Raw genomic sequence first — 26310 nt, forward strand, 5'->3', positions numbered from 1 at the left:
TGGGTTGTCCGTGTCAATTCGAGGATTCAGACAAGCTAGGGAATCCCAACTTCTCCTTTACTTGAGGGTTTCATATTGTCTGTTGGGGAATTTTGTTTTGATTTTTTGTTGTTTTGTCTTAGAAAGAATTCTTTTACTATTTATTTAAACATAAAGATGGACAAGTATTCTTTAAATGTCTTTGGGGGTTACTGAAGAAACATACTTTTTAGAAATACGCTTTTTATATTTGAATGACTTCAGATACATTTCTGAACCTTTTAGTGTTTCTTCCATGTCTAAGTCAATAAGAAAATTTTATCTCGTTTTTAATTGAAAAAATACTACATGAACATGTTTATAAAAATTCACTTGTACCGAAGAGTATGTAATAAAAAATATCTCTCTTCTACCACAGACCCTAATCTGCCTCCCCAAAGGCACTCTTCACTATTACCAGATTCCTGAGTATCATTCCAGACATTCTTTATACACATATATAATAAAATTTATTTCTTTTATTATTGTAAACACAAATGTGATTATGCTTTTGTATGCTTCATTTTATTTTATTCATTTATTTTTAAAATTTATTTTATTTATTTTTGGCTGCGTTGGGTCTTCGTTGCTGTGCGTGGGCTTTCTCTAGTTGTGGCGAGCGGGAGCTACTCTTCGTTGCGGTGCGCGGGCTTCTTATTGTGGTGGCTTCTCGTTGTGGAGCATGGGCTTTAGGCGCGTGGGCTTCAGTAGTTGTGGCACACGGGCTCAGTAGTTGTGGCACACAGGCTTAGTTGCTCCACGGCATGTGGGATCTTCCCAGACCAGGGCTCGAACCTGTGTCCCCTGCATTGGCAGGCAGATTCTTAACCACTGCGCCACCAGGAAAGCCTGCATGCTTCATTTTTTTCTCTCTTTTTTTTTTTTTTGCAGTATGCGGGCCTCTCACTGTTGTGGCCTCTTCCGTTGCGGAGCACAGGCTCCGGACGTGCAGGCTCAGCGGCCATGGCTCACGGGCCCAGCCGCTCCGCAGCATGTGGGATCTTCCCAGACCGGGTCACGAACCCGTGTCCCCTGCATCGGCAGGTGGACTCTCAACAACTGCGCCACCAGGGAAGCCCCATGCTTCATTTTAAATTTTATTTTCTTAACAATATTTATCTTAGAGCCTCTTTTTTAGCATGTATAAAATCATTCTCACTTTTTAAAAAATAGAGATAAAATTACATGCAGGGAGGGAAGTACACATGTCTTAAGTGTACAATTAAATTATTTTTTCCTTCTGTATTGTGGAATAATTTACATACATACAATAAGATGTATTCATTTCAAGTGTAAAATTCAGTGAGTTTTGACCGTTGTATGCACCTGTGTCATCACCACCATAATCAAGACACAAAGCATTTACATCACTCCCAAAAGGTTCTTCCTGCCTTTGTCATCCATCCCTCCCTCTCCCTCTATCCCCAGGCAACTGCTGATATGCTTTTTATCTTTATAAATCAGTTTGCATTTTATTTAAATGTAGTCATACTATATGTATTCCACAACAGTATTAAGTAATAGTAGTAACTGTAGCATATTGAGTCTTTAATTCTTGACGTTAGTGGAAATATTCGTTGTTTTGCAACCTTAATTATGATAAAGGTTTTATTTTGAGATGATAGTAACCATAACTTAATTTTTTAATGAATGTTTATTTCCTTTTTCTTAATTAAAACAATTAGGAATGGATGCTGAATTTAATCAAATTCTGGATAGTTTCCTGAAATTTTAGGATTTTTACTCTGGTATTAATGAATGAGATTGGTGAGGGTTTTTTTTACTTTTGTTTTTACCGTCTTTGCTGTTTTTTTAATAACTTTTTTCCCTTTATTCTGCAGTTCACATATGAGTCCCAGACTGGTTTCTCTTCTGGCTTTGTTATTCTTTCAGTGTCTTTGTCAACAAAGACATTTCTCCCAGTAGCATATGCAATTAGTTTGATCCTTATCCAGTGAGTACACGTAGGCCTTCAAAGTTCCTGGTTCTCCAGCATCAGAACCTGGGTCCTCCTTTTGGACTGCACCCATGTCTGTCTGTGCTGGGACTCTGCCGCCTTGCTCCCATCACCCTTGAGGTGTCCTTAGGCCAGGAATGCCAAACACATTAACGTGCCAAGTCTGAATAAATACAGGAACTGCTTCGATCTTAGCGTGGAGAGTAGGGAAGCAGACTGTGTCTGAGTTCTGTTACAAAGAATGCTGTACTCGATTAGCAATGCCTGCCTTGGCAACACTCACTAGACATGTCGGGAGTGGAGCATTGGGAGAAGAGGCTGCGAGCTGGCCCAGCTTCAGAAAGGGACAAGGGGTATATTCCATCCTCGCCTTAGGTCGTTGTTCTGCCGCCCAGGCTGCGTTGTCTCACTGGCCAGGTGGCTGGGGAGGCCGACTGAAGGCCACGAAGCTTCAGGCAGCTTCCCCAGGCTCTTGGTGGCAGAGCAGAAGCCCCAAGCTAGAGGGAGCTTGGCAGCGCAGCCCATGCAGGGCCCTAAAGGGGTGTACATGCTGCAGGCTACCCTGGCATTAGCTCCTTATCCTCTGGAGTCAGCCTCATGCAGGCAGAGGCAGCGGGATGGCTGTCAAAGAGGTAGATGCAACTCAGGGGTGAAAACACTTTTCCTTGGCACTTACCCAGAAATAACCTTAATCTCTGGATAGACTTTCAAAAATTCCCATTCCAAACTAAAATGGTTTACCTCCTATGTGCTCCCAAGAAATCAAAGTAGAATAAAAGGACAGTCTTACTTTAATCAAGTCTGGAATGAGGGCACACTGCTTTGAAAAGCACTGTCTCAGCAGAAGACACAAGGGTGTGTGTAAAAGAATGTTTCTGGAAAATACCAAAGGCACCAGACATAACCCCAGCTTGGCCTTCTGCTCCCCTTCCATGCCACTCCATACCCTGGGGCAGGGAAGCTACTTTGCCCAGCTGACTCCGGGCGTGTCATAGTGCTCCAGGAGTGTGTCCAGGTCTCTGCTGAGTCCTCTGTGCTCGCTCGGTATGTGGGTTTTGGATGCTTTCTTCAGGATCCTCTCCATTTGCTGCATCTCCTCCAAGGCCACCTGGGCCGAGGCCCACTTTTCCAGGCCACACCTCTGCTCCTTGCTCTTTATACTCATTCCCATCGCTTCCAGGCGTTTTGCCTTGTCTTTTTCCTTTTTCTCCTTCTGCTTGGTCATGCTGAGCTCTGCGACGCCTTTCAGCTCCAAGGGCCCCTTTTGGACCTGCCCGCAGGCCTCCATGGCACCCGTCTGCAGTTCACTACCATCTTCGCATTTTTGATTAGTAGTGTTATGCTGTCTTTATAAAATGAATTTAGAGGTTTTCTCTTTCTCTTTCTCTACTCCATCACAGATTTAATGGCATTGGACGTCTAGTTCTTTCTGTTCCCTGAAATTTTATAGAAATCACCTGAGATACCATCTAGGCCTGGTGATTTGGTGGGGGGTAGAGTTTAGATAGCTTTTTCCATTTCTTTTTTGGTAATTAGTCCGTTTACAATTGCTTTCTCCATTAAGAGTCAGTTTGGTATTTTATGTTTTCTTAGAACATCCTCCATTTCATCCATGCTCTCAAAATTATTTGCAATTATATTTCCAAAATAAAAAAACCCCAAACATCTCTTAGATTTGTTTGTATCGACCTCCTGTTTTGCAGTTGATTTCTGTTTTTATCTGTATTTAAGTCTGTTCTCTTTCCTGAAGTTACTTTTGTTATTTCTCTACCCTGCAGACTATGATGTATACTTTATTTACCTTTATTATCTTTGTTTAGTAATGAAAGTCTTTATGGCTGTGACTTTTCCATTTATGTATGTATGTACGTATGTATGTATGTGGCTGCATTGGGTCTTAGTTGTGGCATGTGGGATCTTCGTTGTGGCATGCGAGGTCTTTCATTGGTGGTGCACGGGCTCTTCTTCATTGTGGCATGCTGGCTTCTCTCTAGTTGTGGCACGCAGGCTCCAGAGTGCATGGGCTCAGTAGTTGCGGTGTGCAGGCTTAGTTGCCCTGCGGCATGTGGGATCTTCGTTCCCTGACCAGGGATCAAACCCTGCATCCTCTGCATTGGGAGGCCGATTCTTAACCACTGGACCACCAGGGAAGTTCTGACTTTTCCTCTTGTGCATGGCTTTAGCCATACATATCCCATTGATTCCGATATGTTATTCTTTAGGTATTCTGTAACTTTGGTTTTAATTTCTTCTTTGACCTAAGAATGGCATTAGAAAAGTTTCTTATAGTTCCAGGTGGTAGGAATTTTTGTTCATTGTCATGAATTTTTACCTTTATTACCTATGATCAGAAATTGTGAGTTGAACTTTTTCCTTTTTGGGGGGATTGCTTTGAGATTTTTCTTGTGAGCCATTATGTGGTGATTTCTTTTTCTTTTAATTTCCCTGGGCACTTGAAAAAAAAAGTATATGACATTCTGATTTTCAGTGAGCTTCAGAGTTCTCTAAACGGTCGCCCAGCCCCCGTGTGACCTGGCCCAGTATTACCTCTCATCTCCTACTATCCATTCCCTCAGTTACTGCACTCCAGCCACACATTTCGTGGATATGCTCCTAATCAAGCCATTGCACTTTCTGTTTCCTTTGCCTGGAATACTCTGCTAGGGATCCATATGGTTTCTCTCTCCTCTCCACTGAATCTTCACTCAGCTGTCACTACAATGAGGCATTTCTTCCTAGCACTTCTCAACATCTAACATACATACATTTTTACTAACTACCCATCCCACTCCCGAATATAAGCAAGGGTTGGGGTTTTTTTTTCCTGTTTATTCACTGCTTTGTTTTTTTTTTTTTTTTTCTGATAATTTGGAAGGTTTGTAGTCTGTAGTTCTTTAATTGTTTTTATTTTTTTTTCAACTTTAAGTAACTTCAGTATTTTATTTCTAGAGTTATCACCTACAGACCAGTATCTGTTGATTAGGGAGGGAAAAATAAATCAATATGCCTATTATTTACTCCCATCTCCCAGTTTTCCCCTCTACCACAGGATTCAGATTGAATATATTAGTGGCAGTTGTTAAAAGAATACTATTATTATTGTTTTTATGACTTTAAATGAATATATTGTGCCAGAATTGTTACTTAGTTCACCTGCTTTGAATTCATGCCCCTTCCAATATCAAAGAGGAGGAAATCAGACTTCCTTGGCTGCCTCCTTCTGATATTTGTTGTATTATCATTATTTCTACAGTGTCAGGATTTCTAATATTTACATTCAGTTCTATAACTTAAATCTCCCATTTATTTAAGTTTAGTTCTATATTTAAATTGATTCAGTGCTCCACATTCCTTTATTTTCATGGATTGACTGGATTTGGTTCTTATGACCCACCTGTGCACAGTGAGATAAGGGGCTTTTCCACAATGTAAGTTAACACAGTTTCCTTCATTAAGAAAGTCTTGCTAACCGCGCCCCCCCCAAAAAAGTCAGCTGAACTAAACAGTGTGTGTAGTGATCTGTGTGATTATATTTTGGTGCAAGTTCACTATTTTCATTGTATGTTAATAATAGTTCGCAGATCTGCACTGGTGCATGGACCACATTTTGAGAAGCACTGTTTACTAGAGCTTAAAACATGGATCCTTGACTTTTCAAAGTCTGGTATCCTCCGAGGCACTGCAAGGCCTTAGCCACTTTAACTTCATTATGCCTTTCTCATATATGTACTATTATTGTCATGTATATTAGTTCTCTATATATTCTGGACTCTACAAGATATTATGTTCTATACAGTGAGTATTGAGATTTACCTTTTGAGTTGGTCTTCATTCCATCCTATATCTCCAGGCTCCCATCTTAGATTATCTTTCTTTTACCTAAAGAAGGCCCTTTAGTATTGTTTAATTTAGATCTGTTGGTAACATAATCTATTTTTAAGATTGTTTTATGTTTTAGATTGCTTGAAAGTATCTAGTTCATCTTTTTTTTTAAGTGTTTTAATTTTTTTTTGAAGATGTTGAGGGTAGGGGGTTTTTATTAATTAATTAATTAATTTTTGCTGTGTTGGGTCTTCGCTTCTGTGCGAGGGCTTTTCTCTAGTTGTGGCAAGCGGGGGCCACTCTTCATCGTGGTGCGCGGGCCTCTCACTATCGCGGCCTCTCTTGTTGCGGAGCACAGGCTCCAGACGCGCAGGCTCAGTAGTTGGGGCTCACGGGCCTAGTTGCCCCGCGGCATGTGGGATCTTCCCGGACTGGGGCTCGAACCCGTGTCCCCTGCATTGGCAGGTAGATTCTCAACCACTGCGCCACCAGGGAAGCCCCCATCTTTACTTTTGAAGGATACTTTCACTGGGTGTACAGTTCTTTCAGGACTTTGAAGATATTATAATAATATTAATTAAATATTCTAATATCCTGTGACTGTATCTTAACCTTTAAAATTTATCACTCAATAAAAATATTTTTTAGCAGGCTTATGACCAGAAGAACATTAGGCGAAGAGTTTATGATGCTTTAAATGTGCTAATGGCAATGAACATAATTTCAAAGGAGAAAAAAGAAATCAAGTGGATCGGCTTGCCTACCAATTCTGCTCAGGAATGTCAAAACCTGGAGGTAAGTGAGGAAAATCTGTTTACAGATAGTAGTTTGCTTTCTTTTACATAAGAGACATTTTAATTTAGAGATATAATCACATAGTATTAAAATATTCCTAATTGTTCATGTATACTATGCCTTTTTTTTTTTAGCAGATTCTTCTATGTAGAATTTTAGAACTGGAAGGAGATTTAGAGAGGTCTAGTCTGACTCATGTCCGATGAAAGCGAGGGACAGAGAAATTAAATGACTGATTTTTACTGTTTTTTGGAGATCTTTATTTTATTCTAATTTCATTCTGAGCACTCTACTAATAAATGTTTAGTGACTTGTGTGATAGAAATGCTGTCTTATTTGATGAAATGTTTGCTGTATCCATCCAAAAAAATGGATCAAGTTGGCTGTTTATTTCTTGTATTTAACCTTTGACTCTAGAATCAGTGGCAACAGAATGGTATGGTATTTTATTTGAATCCTTATTGGAATGGTCAGCTTACATGAATTTGTGGATGATGTATGCCAAAACATTGTTTATTCTGTTAAGTTTAATCATTAGACAAAATCTTTGCTAAGTGAGCATGTGTCCTGACACACTATTTCTAAATTGATTTGACATAATTTTACTGTCATGGCCCTTAAAGGTAATAGACCAAGGCTGACTACAGCTTTAGAGGTGAATATGGTTGATTTTGTGTTTTTTTCCGTCCCTTTTTCCCTCCAGCAAATCAAAAAATTTTGGTATTATTACACTTGTGGATGGAGGGAGAAACCAGGCAGTCATCAGAAGTTCTAGAATAATGTTCTTCATGTGCTACGGTGGATATGTCCTTTTTTCTCCTCCTGATAGAGTGAAATTTGAGGGTTTTATTAATTACCAGTAATATTAAGCCGATAACATAGACTCAGTAAGCAGTAATCTATTAGCATCTACCATGTGCTTAAACAAAGATTATACGAGACAAAATCTCTGACCCCAAGGAGCTTTCATACTAATAGAGGAGAGCAGAAATGTAAAAGGAGTTAGCCAGAAATGTGATGACTCCTGTGGAAGATGTATGTACAGATTCTCCGGAAAGGGAGCTAAGGGAGGGCTTTACCAAGAAGAAAACCCTGTACTCAGTCCTGAGGGAGGAGTAGGAGTTTGCCAAGTGGTTTAGGGCAGGGAGGGCTCTCTGGGCGAGGCAGGCTGAAGAGGGCATGCCCGCAGTGGGTGTGGCCAGGGTACAGGCGGGGAGAGAGGGCATAGGTTTCTGAGTGCTAAAGCAGTAGGGACCTGATCCTATAAACAAGCGAAGCTGCTGGAGAATGATAAGGAAGAGGGCTGAGGGCGTGTGTTCTAAAGGGTCACTCTACTAGTGGGTTGGAAGTTGAACTGACAGGAAGATGAGGAGGGAAGGTGAGGGCGGGTGGGTTGGAGAGGGCCTGAGTTCTGGCTGTGGCAGTGAGGCTGGAGAAGTGTTCTAGAGGCAGCATCAGTACAGCTTGGCCTGGCTGGGTGCAGAGCATGAGGGGCAGATGAGGGCTGCCCTGTCACAGCTTCAGACACAGGGGGAACGCCCTGCAGCATCTTTCCAAATAGGGGAGAGCACAGATTTTACAGTGGGTCTTCAGTGTTTTAGGATTCAAGCGTGGTAGTGGTTAGAAGGCACCATGAGAGAAACTCTCGGTGCGGACTAGATGGGGAGCAAACAAGAAAGACGCTGCTTAGTTCCCCGGCGGTCCAGTGGTCAGGACTCGGCGCTCTCACTGCTGTGGCCCCGGCTTCCATCCCTGGTTGGGGAACTAAGATCCTGCAAGCCACAAGGTGCAGCCAAAACAAACAAACAAACAAAACATATTTATGGGACTTCCCTGGTGGTCCAGTGGTTAAGACTCCGCGCTTCTGGTTGGGGAACTAAGATCCTGCATGCAGCAAGGCGCAGCCCCCCCCCCCCCCCCCAAAAAAAAAAAAAAAAAAAACCCTAATGGAGTAGATTAAAAAAATGTCTTATTAGATGTCTTTGGCTTTTGCCCAAAGACACAGTGAGGAATTCATCTATGGGAAATTCAGACCCCAATATATGTTTTCTAGGTAGCTGTGAGAGTGAGGAAAATAATAGTTATTTGAAGCTGGGAAATTTGTCCCATAAGCATGTTTCTTACAACAAGTAGGGATTTCGTATTGAATATGTAGCCTCTCTGTATTAGCAGCTGTGCCTGTTTAAAAGGCAGTTAAACGGAGATCTTAAATGAGATCTTACCTCATTCTTGGCGGTTCATAGAGCAAAGGAATTAATAATAGGGTCCCTGAAACCAGGTGGCTTAGGTTCAAATCCTGCCTCTTGCCACTCACCAGCTGTGTGACCTTGGGCAGTTACTTAACCCTCTCTGTGCCTCCATTTCCTTACTGCAGAAGGGGTAACAGCAGTACTTACCTCTAGGGTTTTGTGAAGACGAATTAAGAGAACATGTGTCCGGGGCTCAGCTGAGTGCTGGCAAGTAGAGTAGGTATTCACCACGTGTTAGCCGTTACTCTGATGAGCACTTCTGTAATAAATAGCAGCAGGCACTGCAGAGCAAGTGTTCACTGAGGGGGTGGTTGCCATGATGATGGCAGTTGCCACAGTTCTGCCGTCTTGCCTGCTTGCTCACCCAAACTCAGAAGGTGTGATTCGCCTTTATTGATGTTTGTAGTTAAAACGGGTTGAGTGTCTCTAAGGAAAATTCTCGATATCTCAGAACTGGGACCTGGAAAGCAAGCAGTACTTCCTACTCTGCATATGTTCATGCTATTTTGTAACCTGTGTTTTAAAGATCGAGAAGCAGAGGCGGATAGAACGGATAAAGCAGAAGCGGGCCCAGCTTCAGGAACTTCTCCTACAGGTAAAGAAGCGGGGGTGTATTTCATTACCTTCTCTACCTGTACTCTGCCTCTCCCCTTACTTGCTTTGAGTCAGCGTTTTCTGCTTTGGGTGCCTTTGAGTGTCTGGTGGGGCCTTGCTAGGGCAGCCTCTGCCACGCCCGAGCTCATCCCGTGCTCATGACCTGCCTGCCGCATCTCTCACCGACATCGGGGGGCCTCACAGCAGCTCTAATGTGGAACATATTATGCAACAGTTCACTTGACTCTTACCCTTACTCTGAACAGAAATTATTTGAGCCCTTATTTGGAACATCAGGAGTAAGGCTAGTTAAATTTTAGGCGCTTTGAGTAAAATAATCTAATCCACCTGTAATACTTATGATCTGTAAGTGACATTATAACATGATAAGCTTTGTAGAAATACCGAAACTTAAAATGCATTTCTCTTTAGGAAAATTAAATTTTATAGTGTAATAAGGATCCCTGTATTTATGCCTTTTTTGATAACTGTCTAGAATCTGGGTAATTAAAAAAATATCAGAGGCCTTGTATAATATCATGTGAGGTAAAATCACAGGGTAGATGGACTTTTTTTTTTTTCTATTTTTGGTAATTGGCAGTTGCTGTAAAAATTCACTTTGAGCAGTACAGCGGGTCATTTCCAGTCTAATCAGAAGAACTTTGTAAAATGAGCCAGCGAGTCTTTATACTTTTGTTTTTAATCAGCAAATTATCTTTATATGAAGAGCTTTCAACCAATCATGAAATCCATGTGGATTTGAACAACCATAGGTCCTATTTCATTTTTGGTGCATCTACTTTTCAGAAATAAAGGAAGCAATAAATTACCAAATAATTGTAACATTTTTTTTCCCCCTAAAATACTCACTTTGTCTCATGGACAGAATAGGTTAAGTATTCCTACATGTTCCAGATTGTTGTTTTTCCCTTTCTAGACGTGTGTTTCTTTTTCTTTGTTCGTTTGTTTTTCACATTTACGTACACATCAGAGAGGAAGAAGACCGCTAGCCCTTCCACAGCTGCGTGTGGTCCGGGAAGGAAGGAGGGGAGGAAGCGGGGCAGGGGGGCAGCAGCAGACCCCCAACACAGGCAGCCCCGCCATGATGTTCCCTCCTCATTAGGCTCCGCCTTCTTGCTGCTCTGTGTCTGCATCTCGCACTGGCCCCTATGGGAACTACCTCTGGAGCAGGCGTCTTACGTATTTTTCATACTGGACTTCCAAAGTAGTCTTTGTTGGAAGAGAGCATTCTGCAGCTTAAAAGAAAAACGAAGCCTGAAAGCTGACAGTTTATTCCTGTGCCTGCTCCCTGTACAGCTCTGCCTGCTGAGAGACCTGGCCTGCCTCGCCGTCTCCTTCCCCGGCTGCCTCTCTGGCGTCCCTGTCCCTGCAGTATCTGCAGTATTTCCCTTCCAACTCACAGACCCTAAAACCCTGTGCTAGGCCTTCCTCACATTTCCTCAAAACCCTCATGGAACATTTTGGAGCTTGATTTTTGGCATATGTTATTATAAAAACCTGTTTATCCGTATGCCTGTAATTATCTGTTTATCAGAAAGACTCGCGCTGAGCAAAAATCGCCCTCATGTATGTGGGGCTTTCCCATCCCTAGATGGCCAGCACAGAGGATGAACTGGAATATGTTTTCCCCTGCTTATCTTTATACAATGAACATTGCTTTTTTTTTTTTTTTTTTTTTTCTTTTAAGTCCTAAGTTTCTTTTCCTCTACTGTCTCTCAAAGTAAATGTTTATGGAAGATTTCAACCCAGGCACAACCTAGCTGTCAACATTTATAAAAGCAAGTCTCTCTAAACATTAAAATGAAACCCCAAGTATAACTTCTAATCTTCTGGTAGATACAATAGCTTATTTCTTCCTCATAAAATTAAGCAAGTTGTCCCTAAACAGGAAAACTTTGCCTCGCTGCGGCTAAGCTAGCTTCATTTTTTTTTAACAAGTTAAGGTCACAGCTACTGACATCACATGACCCAGGTCACTTTTACTTACATGGCACCACTTCTCTTTCATCCTTGGTGATGTGGGAGAGGAATGGTGTGAGTAGATTCTGCCTACAGATAACCTAGATGCCCTACTTTTGTCTGTATCATTGTCCCTTCAGCCAGTAAATCTTTCCCAGAGCTACTAATGCAGGACAAAAATGAATGTCTGAATACACCTGAAGCTGCTTAGCCTCTGAAATAGATGTTAATGAGCCTGGAAAAGAACAGAAGGCTGAAGGAAATCAATGAAAGGGCAACAAATAAGGAAATCAGTCCAAAACAAATGGGAAACGATTTTTCTTTTTACTATCCAAATAACATTATATCTGTATTCACAGTGCTTTGCACAAGAAAAATCTTTGATGCTATTAAATGTACACAGTACTTAACAATGAATCATACATACATAAGAACTTTTACTTACCGCTGTTTATATTCCCCCTTCTACCAAGGCCCTCCCGTGACACTAGGACCACAAAGCTAGGAGGAGTATGGGGGTGTCTCCGAGATGCTTTTTCTAGAAGAGTAAGGAAGCTAGGCAGAAGTGTTCAAACATACAATTCTTTTCCCCAGTTTTACAGTTTCAGCATATTTTTCCTCTGTTAAGTGAACTAAGCATTGAATATAAAATAGCCTTAGTTCGTTAGCAGCAGAAAAGAACAAATTAATAAGTATGACTTAAGTAATGTTTGGTAATGAATGGTGTTGACAGTGGTGGTTCTGGACACACTGTCAGGGCTAGAATAAATTGGTTTCCCTTCTGTTTTGTGCATTTTAAAAGAGTAAATGTTTACTTTCTAGGGAGATAGCACCCAGCCATTTTAAGATGACAGTAATTTTAATCAAGCTTCAGTTAAGGCCCGGGACCTAAAATAAACACTCGTAGGCTAAGAAAATAATTTAAATGCATCACTGCTGGGTGAGAAAAGGGAACACGCTGATGGAAGGGTTGCAAGGCTGTAACTTCAGGAGCTTTTTAAACCAATATCTGTTCCACAAGCAGATGAAAGACTTTGGCTGCGTAAGGTCTTTCTAGCTGTGGAATTCTGAGATGCATTTGCCTTATTTAAAGGGGGGTGGGGGGGCTTCCCTGGTGGCGCAGTGGTTGAGAATCCACCTGCCAATGGAGGGGACTTGGGTTCGAGACCTGGTCCGGGAAGATCCCACATGCCGCGGAGCAACTAAGCCCGTGCGCCATGGCCGCTGAGCCTGCGCTCTAGAGCCCGCGAGCCACAACTGCCTGAGCCCACGTGCTGCAACTACTGAAGCCCGTGCGCCTAGAGCCCATGCTCTGCAACAAGAGAAGCCACCGCAACGAGAAGCCCGTGCACTGCAACGAAGACCCAACACAGCCAAAAACAAATACATAAAATACAATTTTTAAGTAAATAAATAAAATAAAAGGGGGTGGCAGGGTCTCTTTCTTTGACTTTTGATTAATGGTTATAACTAAAAGTAGCAGCAAAATTCATTGTAAAGATTCAGGCCTTATATACCTTATAATCAATGCTAAGCCTCAGTTCCCTCATCTGGAAGATATCAGGTGGGGAGGGGCTTGGACCAGATTCCAAACTGTGCCCCCTAAAGACGCTTAGAAGTTCTGTGAAGGAACCTAAGCAGTGAATGAGGACAGAGCTGGCAGGGCTCAGGACTCGGCCCCAGTGCAGCCAGCCAGAGCAAGGATGCTTTCCATCTGTTTTATAAACAGTGGGTGTCCCAGAAGATTTCATTTGAAGAAAGCATTCTGTGGCTTTATAAAGTTTGCATATTTCTGGGCTAGACAATCTAAGGGGCATATTTAACCCTAAACTCTCAGGAGTCTGTGTTAGGTAAACGGAAAACAAGTCCTTTTGCTGTATCACTCTAAGAAGGGTTGCACGTGCCACTGGCTCTCCCAGATTTGTAAGATCCTGTTTCTATGCTTGATGGAAACCATGGGCCCCATTTTTTGTATTAGGAATGTTAGACACCATTTAAATGTATATTTTTTCCCTCGAAATATATTTATTGAGTTGGAACATTCTAATCTTTTTTCTTAAATGTTTAATTTTAATTAACTCATAGGTGAAGGGCCTCTTTAAATGCTCTCATTTTAAACTATATTTTAAATGTATTTAATTCACTTAGTTCCAACTCACTTATCCACGTTAAATAACTATATGTGTAATTTTGTTGATCATTACAGCAAATCGCTTTCAAAAACCTGGTACAGAGAAATCGGCAAAACGAACAGCAGAACCAGGGCCCTCCAGCTCTGAACTCCACCATTCAGCTGCCATTTATAATCATCAATACAAGCAGAAAAACAGTCATAGACTGCAGCATCTCCAGTGACAAGTAAGTGGAGAACCAGCGGCAGAGGGCAGGGCTGACCTTCTGTTAACCTGATTCCTATCATTTGCAAAATAAATAAGGTTGTACCCATCGTCTGAGCCCACCAAGGCTAACTTCCTTGGGGCTCATGCAACAGCTTTTCAAACGTGGAGTGCTGTCATCTACTAGCGCTTGCTTCCTCATTCACCCTCCGCAGCCCCCTCTCTTGAGCCTGGCACTGTGCTGCCGGTGCTACAGGCATACTGGTGCCCAAGTCAGGATGTGCATGTATGTGCACGTATGTGGTATAAGTCTGGGCAAGTCACTGCAGTAAAGTAGAGCATCACTCGGGGCTGGGACGAGGTGGGTTCACTAGTGATTACTGTCCTCATTTATGGTGGAAATAGTTGAGATCAACATGTGGCACTAAACTCATTCTTTCTTTTGCGATATCATATTTGAGTGTGCTTCTGTTTATAATGAATGAGTAGACATGAAAGTGCTAGATGCATTCTCTGCTTGCCTGCTTTCCTGTTATCTTACAACTTGAAGTTTGTACTTTTTATGACCTTCATTCATTTTACTCACCCCCAGCCTCTGGCAACCACCAGTCTGTCCCCTGCATCTGTAAGTTTGGTTTTTAAGATCCACATATAAGGTCCATCATCCATGTTATTGCAGATGGCAGAATTTCCTTCTTTTTTTTATGGCTGAATTTTCCATTTTCTAAGTATACCACATTTTCTTTATCCACCCATCCGGTGATGGACACAGGTTGTTTCCATGCCTCAGCTATTATAAATCATGCTGCAGTCAATGAACATGGGAGTACAGATATCTTTTCAGGATAGTTATTTCATTTCCTTTAGATGTATACCCAGAAGTGGGATTGCTGGATCATATGATAGTTCTATTTTTAATTTTTTGAGAAACCTCCAGACTGTCTTCCAGTGGCTGCACCAGTTTACATTCCCACCAGCATGTTTTTCATTTTAACTAAGATTGATGGCAGTATTTATCATAGTGAGAAATAGCAGTTTTCAAAATACAGAGTTTATTTGTAACTTATTTTACCCTTCATGAGAACAGTAGTGGTCTTCAGGCTGTGACCAGTATTGAGGTCGTTAAGGGCATATAGGGTGCAGAGTGAGGCAGACACAGTGTGGGCTGTGGCTCCCCCATTTAACTGCTTCAAAGCTCTGTGTCCAGAGAACAAATGGGGAGGATACCAGGGCCTCTGTCACTTCCTTAGCCTTGTTGTGAGATAAGATTATGCCTCTAAGAGGTCTGACTCATGGAAAGTGCTTTGTAAATATTAGCTACTTTTCCAAGGAGTCAGCATATAACTTATCCAAATTGGGACACGTTTGAGAGCAGAAGAGGGCTCAGTAACCACATCAGTGCCAGAGGCATAGCCTAGGACTGTCCCGGGGACTGGAACTTCTAGCCTCGTAGAGCTACTGCATCACCGTGGGGCTTTACCATTCCTGGTTTTTCCCACTCTTTTCTCTGGCAGTGTTGCTTCCCTGTCTTGATTGCATACAGAGATTATGGGTCACTTAAATAAGAAGGAACCCAAAAAAAGAAGAAGAAGAGTAAGAGAAACAACAGGGGTTTCTAGAGTATTTGGTAATTAAGGCTATAGACACAAGTAGAAATAGTAGGGACCGTGCAGGCTGTGACGTCAGAAGATGCATTTTTCAATCTTTCGTTGTATAGTTTCTTAACTTCTCTGAGATCTCATTTCTTCCTCTGTAAAAACAAGAATTATAGTATTTAACTTGCTGGTTTACAGACGTTAAATTCATAAAGGACCAGCCCAAATGGTAGATGTATTATTATTCACACACTTAAAATTGTTTACAGAAACATATGTCTACAAGGACTTGTCACATATTCTCATAAATCTGAGAATTTTAGAGAATGGTTAACATATTTTCGGGAAAAACAAACTGTTAGAATTCTAGTTATTCTCTCTAGTTAGTCTCGTTTTGTGGGAAATCATTAAAATTCTCTTCTTTGGTTAATCTTTGAGGTCTAAAAGAGTAGCAGGAAAGTGTGGGGACCAGAGACCTAAGGGAATTACAGATTCTTGTCCTTCTTGGGTGGTTACTGACTCGTGCCCTTTCCTCACCCTCCCCTGAGTGGAGGGAAGGAGGCTCTGAGCTGCTTGTAGGAGCTTGTTATTCAAGGTGGGGTGGAAAAGCCTGGTCTTTCCGTTACTTTGGTGATGCAATCCTTTCCCCTTAGCCAGGAGGCTTTCCCGCAATGATGATTACATTTACGAAACCTTCAGCTTTTAACGTATGCCTGAAGTCACCCCTGGGGCAGGCATCCACTCCAGATTTTGTGTGGTTTCTTTTTTTTCTGAATTTCTGTTAATGTACTTATTTAAATTCATATACTTCAAATTACTTAAATGTGGCATTTTGCTTTAAATTATAAATTTTGCCCTTAAGATCTAGCATAAAAAGCTTTACCCTTGCGTGACTTTAATAGAATTTCATGACAACGTAAGCCCACCACTGTCCCAGAACTTCGCCTGCACTCTGTCCCTGAGGGGCTGAGGCTCTGGGTGATGGTGCCCCAGGGCATAGCCTAGGAGTCAGATGGACGGTTTCTTCTTACAGTCACCTCTTTATTGAAAGCCTGTGCCAGGCAGCTGGGCATCCTGATTTGGTACTTTACAGAAACGTTCGGAAACGTGCTATGTGTTATATGTGACACTTTTTTCTTGCGGCATTTTTACTCCTTAGGCCCTCAAGACAGGACTTGGGGGTTGGTTAGTTTGTGAAAAGTCTTCCATTTTCTGCTCATCTAAGGTATGGTGTAGCTAACACTTGACTCATGAAAATGAAGTAAGCATCCAACATGCTTTTTCCTCAACCCTCGTTAGGCCAACTCATAGTAGGAAAGTTAGATATTAAATTGGAAAGGCTTTCTTTGCGTTATTTTTTTGTTAATGACTGCTTGCTTTATTTGTTTTTATTGAAGTATAGTTGACATACAATGTTATGTTCGTTTCAGGCGTACAACATAGGGATTTGACATTTGCATCCATTACAGAATGATCACCGTAATAAGTCTAGTAACCATCTTTCCCCGTACAAACTTATTACAATATTATTGACCATATTCCTTATGCTATATATTATATCCCCGTGGCTTATTTTATAATTGGAGGTTTGTACCTTTTAATCCCCTTCACTTATTTCACCCACCACCTTCAGCCCCTCCCGTCTGGCAACCGACCACCCATTTGTTCTCTATGAATCTACTTTTATTTGTTTCATTTTTTAGATTCCACATATAAGTGCGATCATATGATATTTGTCTTTTTCTGCCTGGCTTATTTCATTTAGAGTAATACCCTCTAGATCTATCCATGTTGTCGCAAACAGCAAGTTGTTTTTTGTTTTTTTTTTATGGCTGACTAGGAATATTCCTCTGTGGGTTTTTTTGTGTGTGTGTACATACCACATCTTTATTCGTTCATCTATTGATGGACACTTCAGTTGCTTCCGTATCATGGCTGTTGTAAATAATGCTTCAGTGAACATTAAGTGTGCACTTTATGTTTTTGAATTAGTGTTTTTGTTTTCTTCAGGTAAATACCTAGAAGTGGCATTGTTAGATAGTATGGTAGTTCTATTTTTAATTTTTTGAGGAAACCTCCATACTATTTTCCATAGTGGCTGCACCAGTTTACACTCCAGCAGCAGTGCACAAGGGTTCCCTTTTCTCCACACCCTCTCCAGCATTTGTTATTTGTTGTCTTTTTGATGATAGCCATTCTGACAGGTGTGAGGTGTGGTATCTTATTGTGGTTTTGATTTGCATTTCCCTGATGATTAGCGATGTTGAGCATCTTTTCATGTGTCTTTTGGCCACCTGTATATCTACTCTGGAAAAATGCCTACATGGAGAGGCTTCCTTCATATTTTATCTTTTGTGACAGTTATAGACAGCTTTGAAAAGTATTAGATTTAGACCAAAATTTCTGTCTCCAGTTTGCCACAGCTTAATGAGGGCTGAAATTTATGGACTCCTGTTGTCTGTCACAGGAAAAGGTGTTTAAATTGGCAAGTGGTTTATTTGAGATGTCATTCTTCTAAACCCAGCAGAATGACTCATTGCCCTAAACGGTAACAATTTCTAGTACTATAGCTGAGCTTAGGTCCTCATTCTTTTATTGAATATGCAGAGTACAAAACTATTCAGACCTCCCCAGTACCGCAGAAAACCCCACACTAACTTTGCTTCCTGATGCAGGTTTGAATATCTTTTTAATTTTGACAACACCTTTGAGATTCATGATGACATAGAAGTGCTGAAGCGGATGGGAATGTCCTTTGGCCTGGAGTCAGGCAAATGCTCGTTGGAGGATCTGAAACTTGCTAAATCACTGGTGCCAAAGGCTTTAGAAGGTTATATCACAGGTATGTTAACTCATGCTTTTTCAGTGTTGTCCTTGATTAAATGTCAGACCCTAACTTGCTAAAACCTTTCTCATAGAAAATTAAAGCCCACTGTATGCCCGTCCTCAATTCTGTGCCCTTCCCTACCCCAAAATGTAACCTCTCTCTTGAATTTGTTTATCACTACTTGCTTTTCTTTAGAGACACAAACACAAACAAATATAGTAAGCTGGAAACAATTTATTAGTTTTGCCTAATTCTCACCTTTACATAAATAGAATCATAGTGATATATTCTTTTGTGATTTGACTTTTTTCAGTCAATATCATGTTCTTTAGATTTGTCCACATGATTTCATATAGCTGTAATTGATGCATTTTTACACAGAATTCTAGTATGCATAGAATTGTAGTATGTGGGTAAAGCACAATTTATTTGTTCATTTTACTGATCATAAACCTTTAGTTTTGTTTCCAGTCTCTTGACATTTAAACCGTGCTGCTTTGAACATTCCTGTAGCTGTATCCCGGTGACCGTGTGCAAGTGTATAGAGTGAGATTGCTGGGTCAGGGTCGGGTGCATCTTCGTCGTTAGTAGATGATGCCACAGCTTTCCAATTTGATTTTGCCACGTTACACTCTCACCTGCAGAGTGAAAGAGTTTTATCTTCCCAGGCAGGTGGATGTGAAATGGTATTGTAATTTTTTAAAATTGAGATTTAATTCATGTACCATAAAATACACCATTTTTTAAAAAAATTTATTTATTTTTGGCTGCATTGGGTCTTTGGTGCTGCGCGCGGGCTTTCTCTAGTTGCGGCGAGCAGGGCTACTCTTCGTTGTGGTGTGTGGACTTCTCATTGCGGCGGCTTCTCTTATTGCGGAGCACGGGCTCCAGGCGCGCGGGCTCAGTAGTCGTGGCTCACAGGCTCAGTAGTTGTGGCGCACGGGCTTAGTTGCTCCACGGCATGTGGGATCTTCCCAGACCAGGGCTTGAACCTGTGTCCCCTGCATTGGCAGGCGGATTCTCAACCACTGCGCCACGAGGGAAGCCCAAAATACACCATTTTAAAGGTACAATTCAGTGGTTTTAAGTATATTCACAGGGTTATGCAGTCATCACCAACCATTATCTCATTCTAAAACGTCTTATCACCCCAAAAAGAAACCCCACATACACTAGCAGTCACCCTTTATTCCTCCTTTCCTCCCGGCTCCTGGCAGCCACTAATCTGTTTCCTGTCACTGTGGCTTTGTCCATTCTGGACCTTTCATATAAATGAAATCATATGTAGCCTCGGTGACTGACTTCTTTTACTTAGTGTAATGTTTTCAAGATTCATCCATCCTGCTTCATCCCTTTTTATTGCCGTTTTGTGGATATACCACATTTTTTTAATCCATTTGTTAACTGGAGGACATTGGGATTGTTTTCAGTTTTTAGCTATTATGAATGATGTTGCTATAAACATTCTTGTACATGTTTTTTTATGAACATAAGCTTTTGGTTCTGTTGGGTGTATACCAAGCAGTGGAATTGCTGGGTCATATGATAACTGTATTTTTAACATTCTGAGGAACTGCCAAACTATTTTCCAAAGCAGTTGTACTGTTTTACAATGCTACCAGCAATGTACCAGGGTTCTGATTTCTCCATATCCTTCTCAACGCTTGTTCATCTTTTTTATTGCAACCATCCTGGTGGATGTGAAGTGGTGTTTCACTGTGGTTTCAGTTTGCATTTTCCTAGTGACTGATGATGGTGAACATCTTTTCATGTGTTTACTGGCGATTTGTATATCTTCCTTGTAGAAATGTCTATTCAGATCCTTTGCCCATTTTTAAATTGGGGTGTTTTATTTTAAGAGTATAGTGAGTGTACTTGAAAATGGAAACACTGTGTTTTGCACGTTCTAAAATTCAGATTTTCACTAATTCAGAAATCTTCTTTATGATTGTCCTAGTTCCTAAGACTGTGGTATATTCTGCACATATAATTTGGATGTATAGACAAAAGCATTCTTTTGCCTTTGCTTTTGCCAGTTTCCTTCATTTATAAGCATTACTACCTAGAACTAATATTAAAATGCCTTTAAAACATGATGAGAAATTCTAAAGTATATTAAGTCAAATATAAGCAGAGAGGTAGTTTTTATTTTGTTTTATGGTTTTGGCCCTTTAGTCACAACACAAGTGTCTGTTGACTGAGATTTGGTTTCTGTTGGATTTAGTTCTTAATTTCGCACCACCCGCCTCCTGCAAATGTGACCCCCTCTTCTTGCCCCTCAGCGACCCAGTCCCCCATCCTCACCCCGACCCGCTCCATTCTCCCCTCGCTCCCCCCAGAGAAGGACCTCCTGTTTTATTAGCAGCTCAGGCATTCTAGCCGTCCAGCAGGGTCTGCATAAAGCTCTTACTCCATAAATCACCAGGACTTTATTTTAGCTCATTCTCAGTGAAAAGACTCAGGGCGATTAGGCGGGCTCTGTGGCTTTGATCTCTTCGTGACCTTGTTTGCAGACTAGTTCAGAAGCAGAAGCGTGTGCCTTCAGTATGTGGAGGGACAGGGTGGCTGCAGACTGGGATACGACTTTCAGGTTAGTTCAGAAGCAGAAGCGTGTGCCTTCAGTATGTGGAGGGACAGGGTGGCTCTTGAGGAGGGTTGTGAGAACCGTTGTGTGGGCTTTTCAGAGCCATTGTGAAAAGAAAATGTGTCACGAGCTGTGTTCTGGCAGAAGGTTTCCATACATACTAATTAATCACACTTAGCACAGGATTCTGGCTTTAATTTCATTATGTACGGACTTGTTCTTATTGTATGCGTTTAAAGTCTACTCCTCTTCTTAGAATTGAAGGGTTTTTGTTGTTGTGTTTTTTTCCCACAGCTGCCTTAGTTCGCCTGTGAAGAAAAGATCCACAAGGCCATTTTAAGATGAATGTAGTCATTTAGTTTACTTTTTTCCTACGCGGGAAGCCTCTCACTTGGTCAGGTAGCGCCAGGATAGTGGAGTTTCCAATCCCAGTACACAGTTTCTTTTCCTTTTTGCACAGTGATTATAAAACTATTTTGATTAAATATAATAAAAGCTCATTTGGCAAATTACACTTTCTCAGCATACACTTGGTCTTATCTGACAATGTAAGTCAAATAAGTTTCTTTTTTACGAATGCATTTCTGCTGTACTTAACCACCTGTGTTGTAAACTCACTGTTGAAAGAGATGATACTTCTTCATGCGGTAACACTTAGATGTTCCAGTCACTGCCTTCTCTGAGCTAGCATTCTAGATAAGGAGACAAGGGTTAAACAAGTTGAAGTACAATAAGAATTGGTCACGGTCGTGATAGGAGAACTATGGTAAATGCATAGAAAATGAGATTGCAAGGACGTAGCCAAAATATTTCATACAGACTAAAACAGTAACGCCTGTCTCGCCCTCGTGAAAAACGCGACTGTGTGTGGTCTTTTAAAATAAGGTCTAGTTCAAGCTGTAAAGCAGAGGGTACCAGGAAGAAGACTAGACCTCTGGTGCCTAAAAGCACTGAGTTCACCAGGGGGCACGAAAAGATGGCATGCTGGGGGGCTTTGGCAAAAATGTGTCTGTCCTTCTGGCCTAAGATATTCTGACTTGACTTTGTCTCCACCCACTTGTGCTCGGCTTGTTAACACCCCGGCCAGAGGCTTTTGTGCTGAGTCCGGCGGGTGTCCTGGAGTAGTACAGCTCTCACTGTACTGCGTGAGCTGCCCTCTCGAGGTCTTCTGTAAGAAAAAAGAATGAAGAGAGTCTGTGATTGGTTTAATTTGAATTCTTTCCTGCTATAGTCTGCCTTCCTGTATTTTTCTCCCCCCCTCCCCCACTCTTATGTTCTAGAAATTTCTTTTTTCCAAGCTGAAGAAACCTGGGTTCTTCCCAGGGCAGGAGACTCGTCCGGCTGTAATTTAGAACAGGCCGAAGGCCTTACTTGTCTGTGTTTTCTTCATGCCATAACAAAAGCAGCCACGGAACTTACAGAGCTGCCATCTGTTTTTGTTTTTCCCCGTAGATATCTCCACAGGACCGTCGTGGTTAAATCAGGGACTGCTTTTGAACTCTACCCAGTCAGTTTCAAACTTAGACCTGACCACTGGTGCCACCTTGTCCCAATCAAGGTACGTATTTTTTCAGGGTTAGAAGGGCGAGCCGTGAAGCCCTGACCCTCCCTGGAGGGGAGAGCCAGCGTGCTGCGCCGGCCGGGTCCCTAGCGGCTCCGGCAGAGCTCGCCTGCGGCTCCCCCCTTTCCCGGGTTCTCTTCCCTGTGTTCTCCAAAGCTTACAACATCTACCACGTTAATGAGCCTGTGTGTTTTCAATTGTTTGCTAGTGTAAAGCAAGGGTTGTGCTTGGATGCTGAAGTGGCCTTAGCAACGGGGCGGCTCCTTGCCCCAGACAGTCACCAGCCCGGCAGTGCCGCCTGCCACTGCTCTGAGTCCCGAGGCGAGACCCCCTGTTCCTTCAACGACGAGGACGAGGACGAGGACGAGGAGGACTCCTCCTCCCCAGAATAAAGACAGGCGCAAACCCACGTCCTGCTATTTGATGCTCATGTGTGTTTTTAGTGTGAGCTCTTGTGTTTGAAACGATTGCTTCGGTCTTTGCCTTTGTTTGCACTGTGTGTTCAGTGAAAACTAGGGAAACACAATAAGCAAATTACCTGAAGGCTGAGAGGATTGAGATGAAAGTTAACGTAGTGTGAATGAAAACTCTGAACGACAGAGCAGTAGATCACATGGCAAACAAAGCACGTACTTGGAGGTGGCAGAGGGGATAGTCCCTGACTTGGCAGCACGAACGCAGCGCATTTACCTTCCGTGAGGCGGGGCGCCGTGGCCCCCAAACCCACGCAGCCCTCCTTATTGCCGAGGTGGCTCCATGAACAGTCCCCGATGGCCATGTGCCCCACGCCCCGTTCCCTGCTCTGGGCTGCCTTTCCCGAGGCGGAGCTGAACGCGAGAGGTTCCCGGTGGGAGGAGCTGTACAGCGAGGGATGGAGACCCTCGTGGCCCAAGGAGCACAGATTGAACCGCTGAACTAGTTGAAAGTCTAGTCGAGGTGCTTTACGCATCAGCTGCCTTAGACGGCTTCTAGAAAGGAGCGAACGCTAATTCTTGAGTACTTAAGTGACATTTAGAATAATTTATAGTCAAACTGAAATGATCACTATTAGCCAATGCATTGGTGCATAGAATTTTCTAGGGCTACTTCTGGAAGCCAAAATAGAATAGCATTTCCACGTGCATTAAATACTTTGCCAGCACTGCCTTTCGCCAGCAACCTAAATCTGGAGTTTTACAAGAGAAGGAAATTGTCTCTATCGTTTTAATCAGAGCTATGCCTTTCACACCGCTTGTTCACCTAGAACAAAGCAAAGGAACAAGTCCCCGTGACCGAGCTGCTTGCTTACAGTTCCCTGCCGTAATTGTATGATTTCACCCAGTGTGCAATTTGTGAAAATGAACTGTCATTACTTTTGTCTGAAAAGTATTTCCAGAATACGAACAGCAATGTTTTCCTGTCCATGTCACCTTTGGTACATTCTCATTCATCAAAATGACCATATTGGGTTGATTCCTGGGTCAAACGCATTTCAACTCACTCACCCGATATTCAGTGTTTCACAGAAACACCAAAAAAACGTTGAGCGCTCCAGGTGACTGGGTGTGCAGTAGATCAGGCATAGAGTGTCAGGTCAGAGCCAAAGATGCCACTAGGAACCGCGCACTGCTGGCTTCACTTCCCGCCCCTCTGAATACGAGTGTGGAGACACGGCCAAACCCCGACTTAAGCGCACATTAGTTAAGGCCTTGGAAAGGAGCAGACAATAATGGAAGATTAACTCTAAATCTGACTTGAATCATTTGGATTTGCCCCGAGATTACGCATCCAGCGTCTGTGGGCTCAGCGCTGAGCTCAGCCCAAACCAGCTCTTTCCTAAGCCCCGCGGGGGAGCGCGGGGGCCGGTGCCCACAGGGAGCCGGCGCCCACAGGGAGCCGGCGGGGAAGGACCTGGCTGACCCAAACGACCAGTACACAAGGAGGTACAACGCTAAGTTCCTTTGAGACAAAACGCATTCTGTCAGGAATAAGCCATAGCGCAGACTCAGAGTGCGGAGGGGCCGGAGAGGTGGAGGCAGGTGCCGGAGGACCCCATCGCAGCCTGAGTGAGTTCGGGCCACCCTGAGGCCAGGGTGGGCGCGGGAGGGAGGGCCCAAGGGCCTCCAGGGCACGTTCTGCCTGGAAGGTGTCAGCTGCACCGTCAGGGAAAACCAGGTCTCCTTCAGGCTGTCTCTCCCTCTCCCAAGCGCAACTTTTCTTGCCCCTGTACTTGAAAGGGGCCCAGGGCCACAGCGGGCTTTTCAGACTTCAGAATACCATGCCGCAGGTCCCAGGGCCACGCATCAGCGTTCATGACAGGTACACCAATCGTGAGCACTCCTCTACCAGGTAGCAGGATCCTTGCCAGAGTTCGTGGGGCACCGATCCCCTTCTCTGTTCTCTCTCTGCTGCTGATAAAATATGGGCTTAAAAGAAAAAGCAACCAAAGACTCTTACCATTCATTACTGGTGCCCCATCATCAGTGGCCGCCGCAGCCAGCGAGCGGTGTGTGGTGTTTGTTTGGCAGGAAGTGGCCTCCGTTGCTCAGTGACACACTTGGGTTACTGCTGAGGATGCCCTACAGAGTCACACTGTGGTCACAGGACGTGTCGCTGGTGTAAGGACTTTACCTGAGCAGGAAGCTAGACTCAGATGTTTAGAAAGAGAAATTCTGTCATTCTTCTGCTTCTCCCCTAAACAGATTTATGTGGTTCTAAATTTCATTACTCAGTCACAATTTCATACAGAAATCAAACAGGAAAAAAAAAAAAAAAGGAAATTGTGGTTACAACATCCAGGCTTCTCTATAAGAGTAGCACTTGGGGTTATTTGCACACGCGCATGTACACACACGCGGACGCCCCTCCCAGAGGGTGCTGGTTACACTCTGCTTGGGGGAAGTTCAAGAGTCCCCTTTTCCCTCAAGCGCCAGTGTATCCGGTAACCTTTCCGGCGCACAGTGTCGCCCAGTCAGTAAAGTCGTGATCCGTTTAGCACCCGCGCAGGTGGCGCCAAGCCTGCCGTCTTTGGCCCTGATGTGGGAGGGTCCAGGCAGTGCCCACGGCGCCCAGGCACCCGCCCACACTTCCTGCCCTTCCCCGCTGCGCGTCTGTCTCACCCGCTTCATTTTCTCTTGTGATGACAAGGTGATGGGAGCAGCTTCAGTAAGTGTTGACATAAACTGTGCCTTATGATCATGGAGGACCTCGGGGAGGGGCCAGGAAAGGAGGTGCTAAGACGGTGATTCCTCACCTCTCAGCGCTGCCCGCCCCACCCCCCCTGCAAAACTTTACAAACGACCCCTGTCTTCTAGAAATGGTGGGGAGAAAACTGTCTGCAGTTGGCTGCCATTTTACCAGGATAAAGAGGGTAACTCTCTTCATTAGCAGAATTTACAGTTGTCACCATACTCTGCCCTACTTGAAAAATGATGCCGGGGTCAGCCCCCAGATACACATGAGCCCCTGCAGGTAATTCCAGCAAAGATACTCCACAAAGGAGTGGCTCACTTTAGCCATGCAGGCCTCAGAAACTCGGCTGTTTGCTAAAACAGAGGGCCGCTCAGGTTGTAGAGAGCAAAGGTTGGGTGTAACCTGGGCCCTGGGACGGTCAGAGCATAGTGGGCATAGGTGGGGCAGGGTTAGCAAAAGAAGGGAACCGCCTCAGCTCCTCCTACCAGAACCACACACGGGGAGAGGCCTGGTCAGCTTCATGGGTGACTCACTTCAGGTGGCCTTTGATACCTCGCCAGCCCCCTCGCCTCAGGCACGTCTGTGAGGTAGCCTCTAAGGCCGCACTGCCACAGCGGTCCCTGCAGGGTAGGGGCTGGACAGTGAATGGAAGATTTAATCCTTCAGTAAGTGTTTGAGTGAATAGAGACCAGAAGACGTTCAGGTTGATTCGTGCTATGGAAAAAATAACAGGGCCATGGGGCAGTGGGGGAAAGGCTACTTTGGCTGGTGGTGTCCAGGGAAGGCCCCCTGAGAAAGTGACTTTGTTGTGAATCAGACAA

General features: G+C 43.2%; 2 protein-coding genes across 10 annotated transcripts in view; one reads left to right on the forward strand and one right to left on the reverse strand.

Annotated features, from left to right (window-relative positions):
- TFDP2 (transcription factor Dp-2) overlaps positions 1–26310 on the forward strand; it is a 178917-nt gene that overhangs the window by 150048 nt on the left and 2559 nt on the right. For 7 of the 9 annotated variants that reach the window (XM_007126490.4, XM_028489107.2, XM_028489086.2 and 4 more), the window contains 6 exons: positions 6446–6592; positions 9368–9436; positions 13622–13773; positions 18022–18188; positions 22210–22315; positions 22527–22748. In XM_007126490.4, coding sequence (XP_007126552.1) covers positions 6446–6592; positions 9368–9436; positions 13622–13773; positions 18022–18188; positions 22210–22315; positions 22527–22710 — 825 coding nt within the window. In that variant the 3' untranslated portion in view covers positions 22711–22748. Of the gene's footprint in view, positions 1–6445; positions 6593–9367; positions 9437–13621; positions 13774–18021; positions 18189–22209; positions 22316–22526; positions 22749–26310 lie in introns of those variants that run through there. The other 2 variants (XM_028489103.2, XM_028489112.2) reach the window with 2 other exon arrangements.
- Positions 2730–3675, reverse strand: LOC114486215 (protein FAM32A-like). The gene has a single exon (XM_055085985.1). It carries the CDS (start codon positions 3261–3263, stop codon positions 2937–2939), a length of 327 nt encoding a protein of 108 aa, XP_054941960.1. The 5' UTR covers positions 3264–3675; the 3' UTR covers positions 2730–2936.

Source organism: Physeter macrocephalus, chromosome 1, assembly GCF_002837175.3.
Source record: "Physeter macrocephalus isolate SW-GA chromosome 1, ASM283717v5, whole genome shotgun sequence".
NCBI classification, from domain to species: domain Eukaryota; kingdom Metazoa; phylum Chordata; class Mammalia; order Artiodactyla; family Physeteridae; genus Physeter; species Physeter macrocephalus.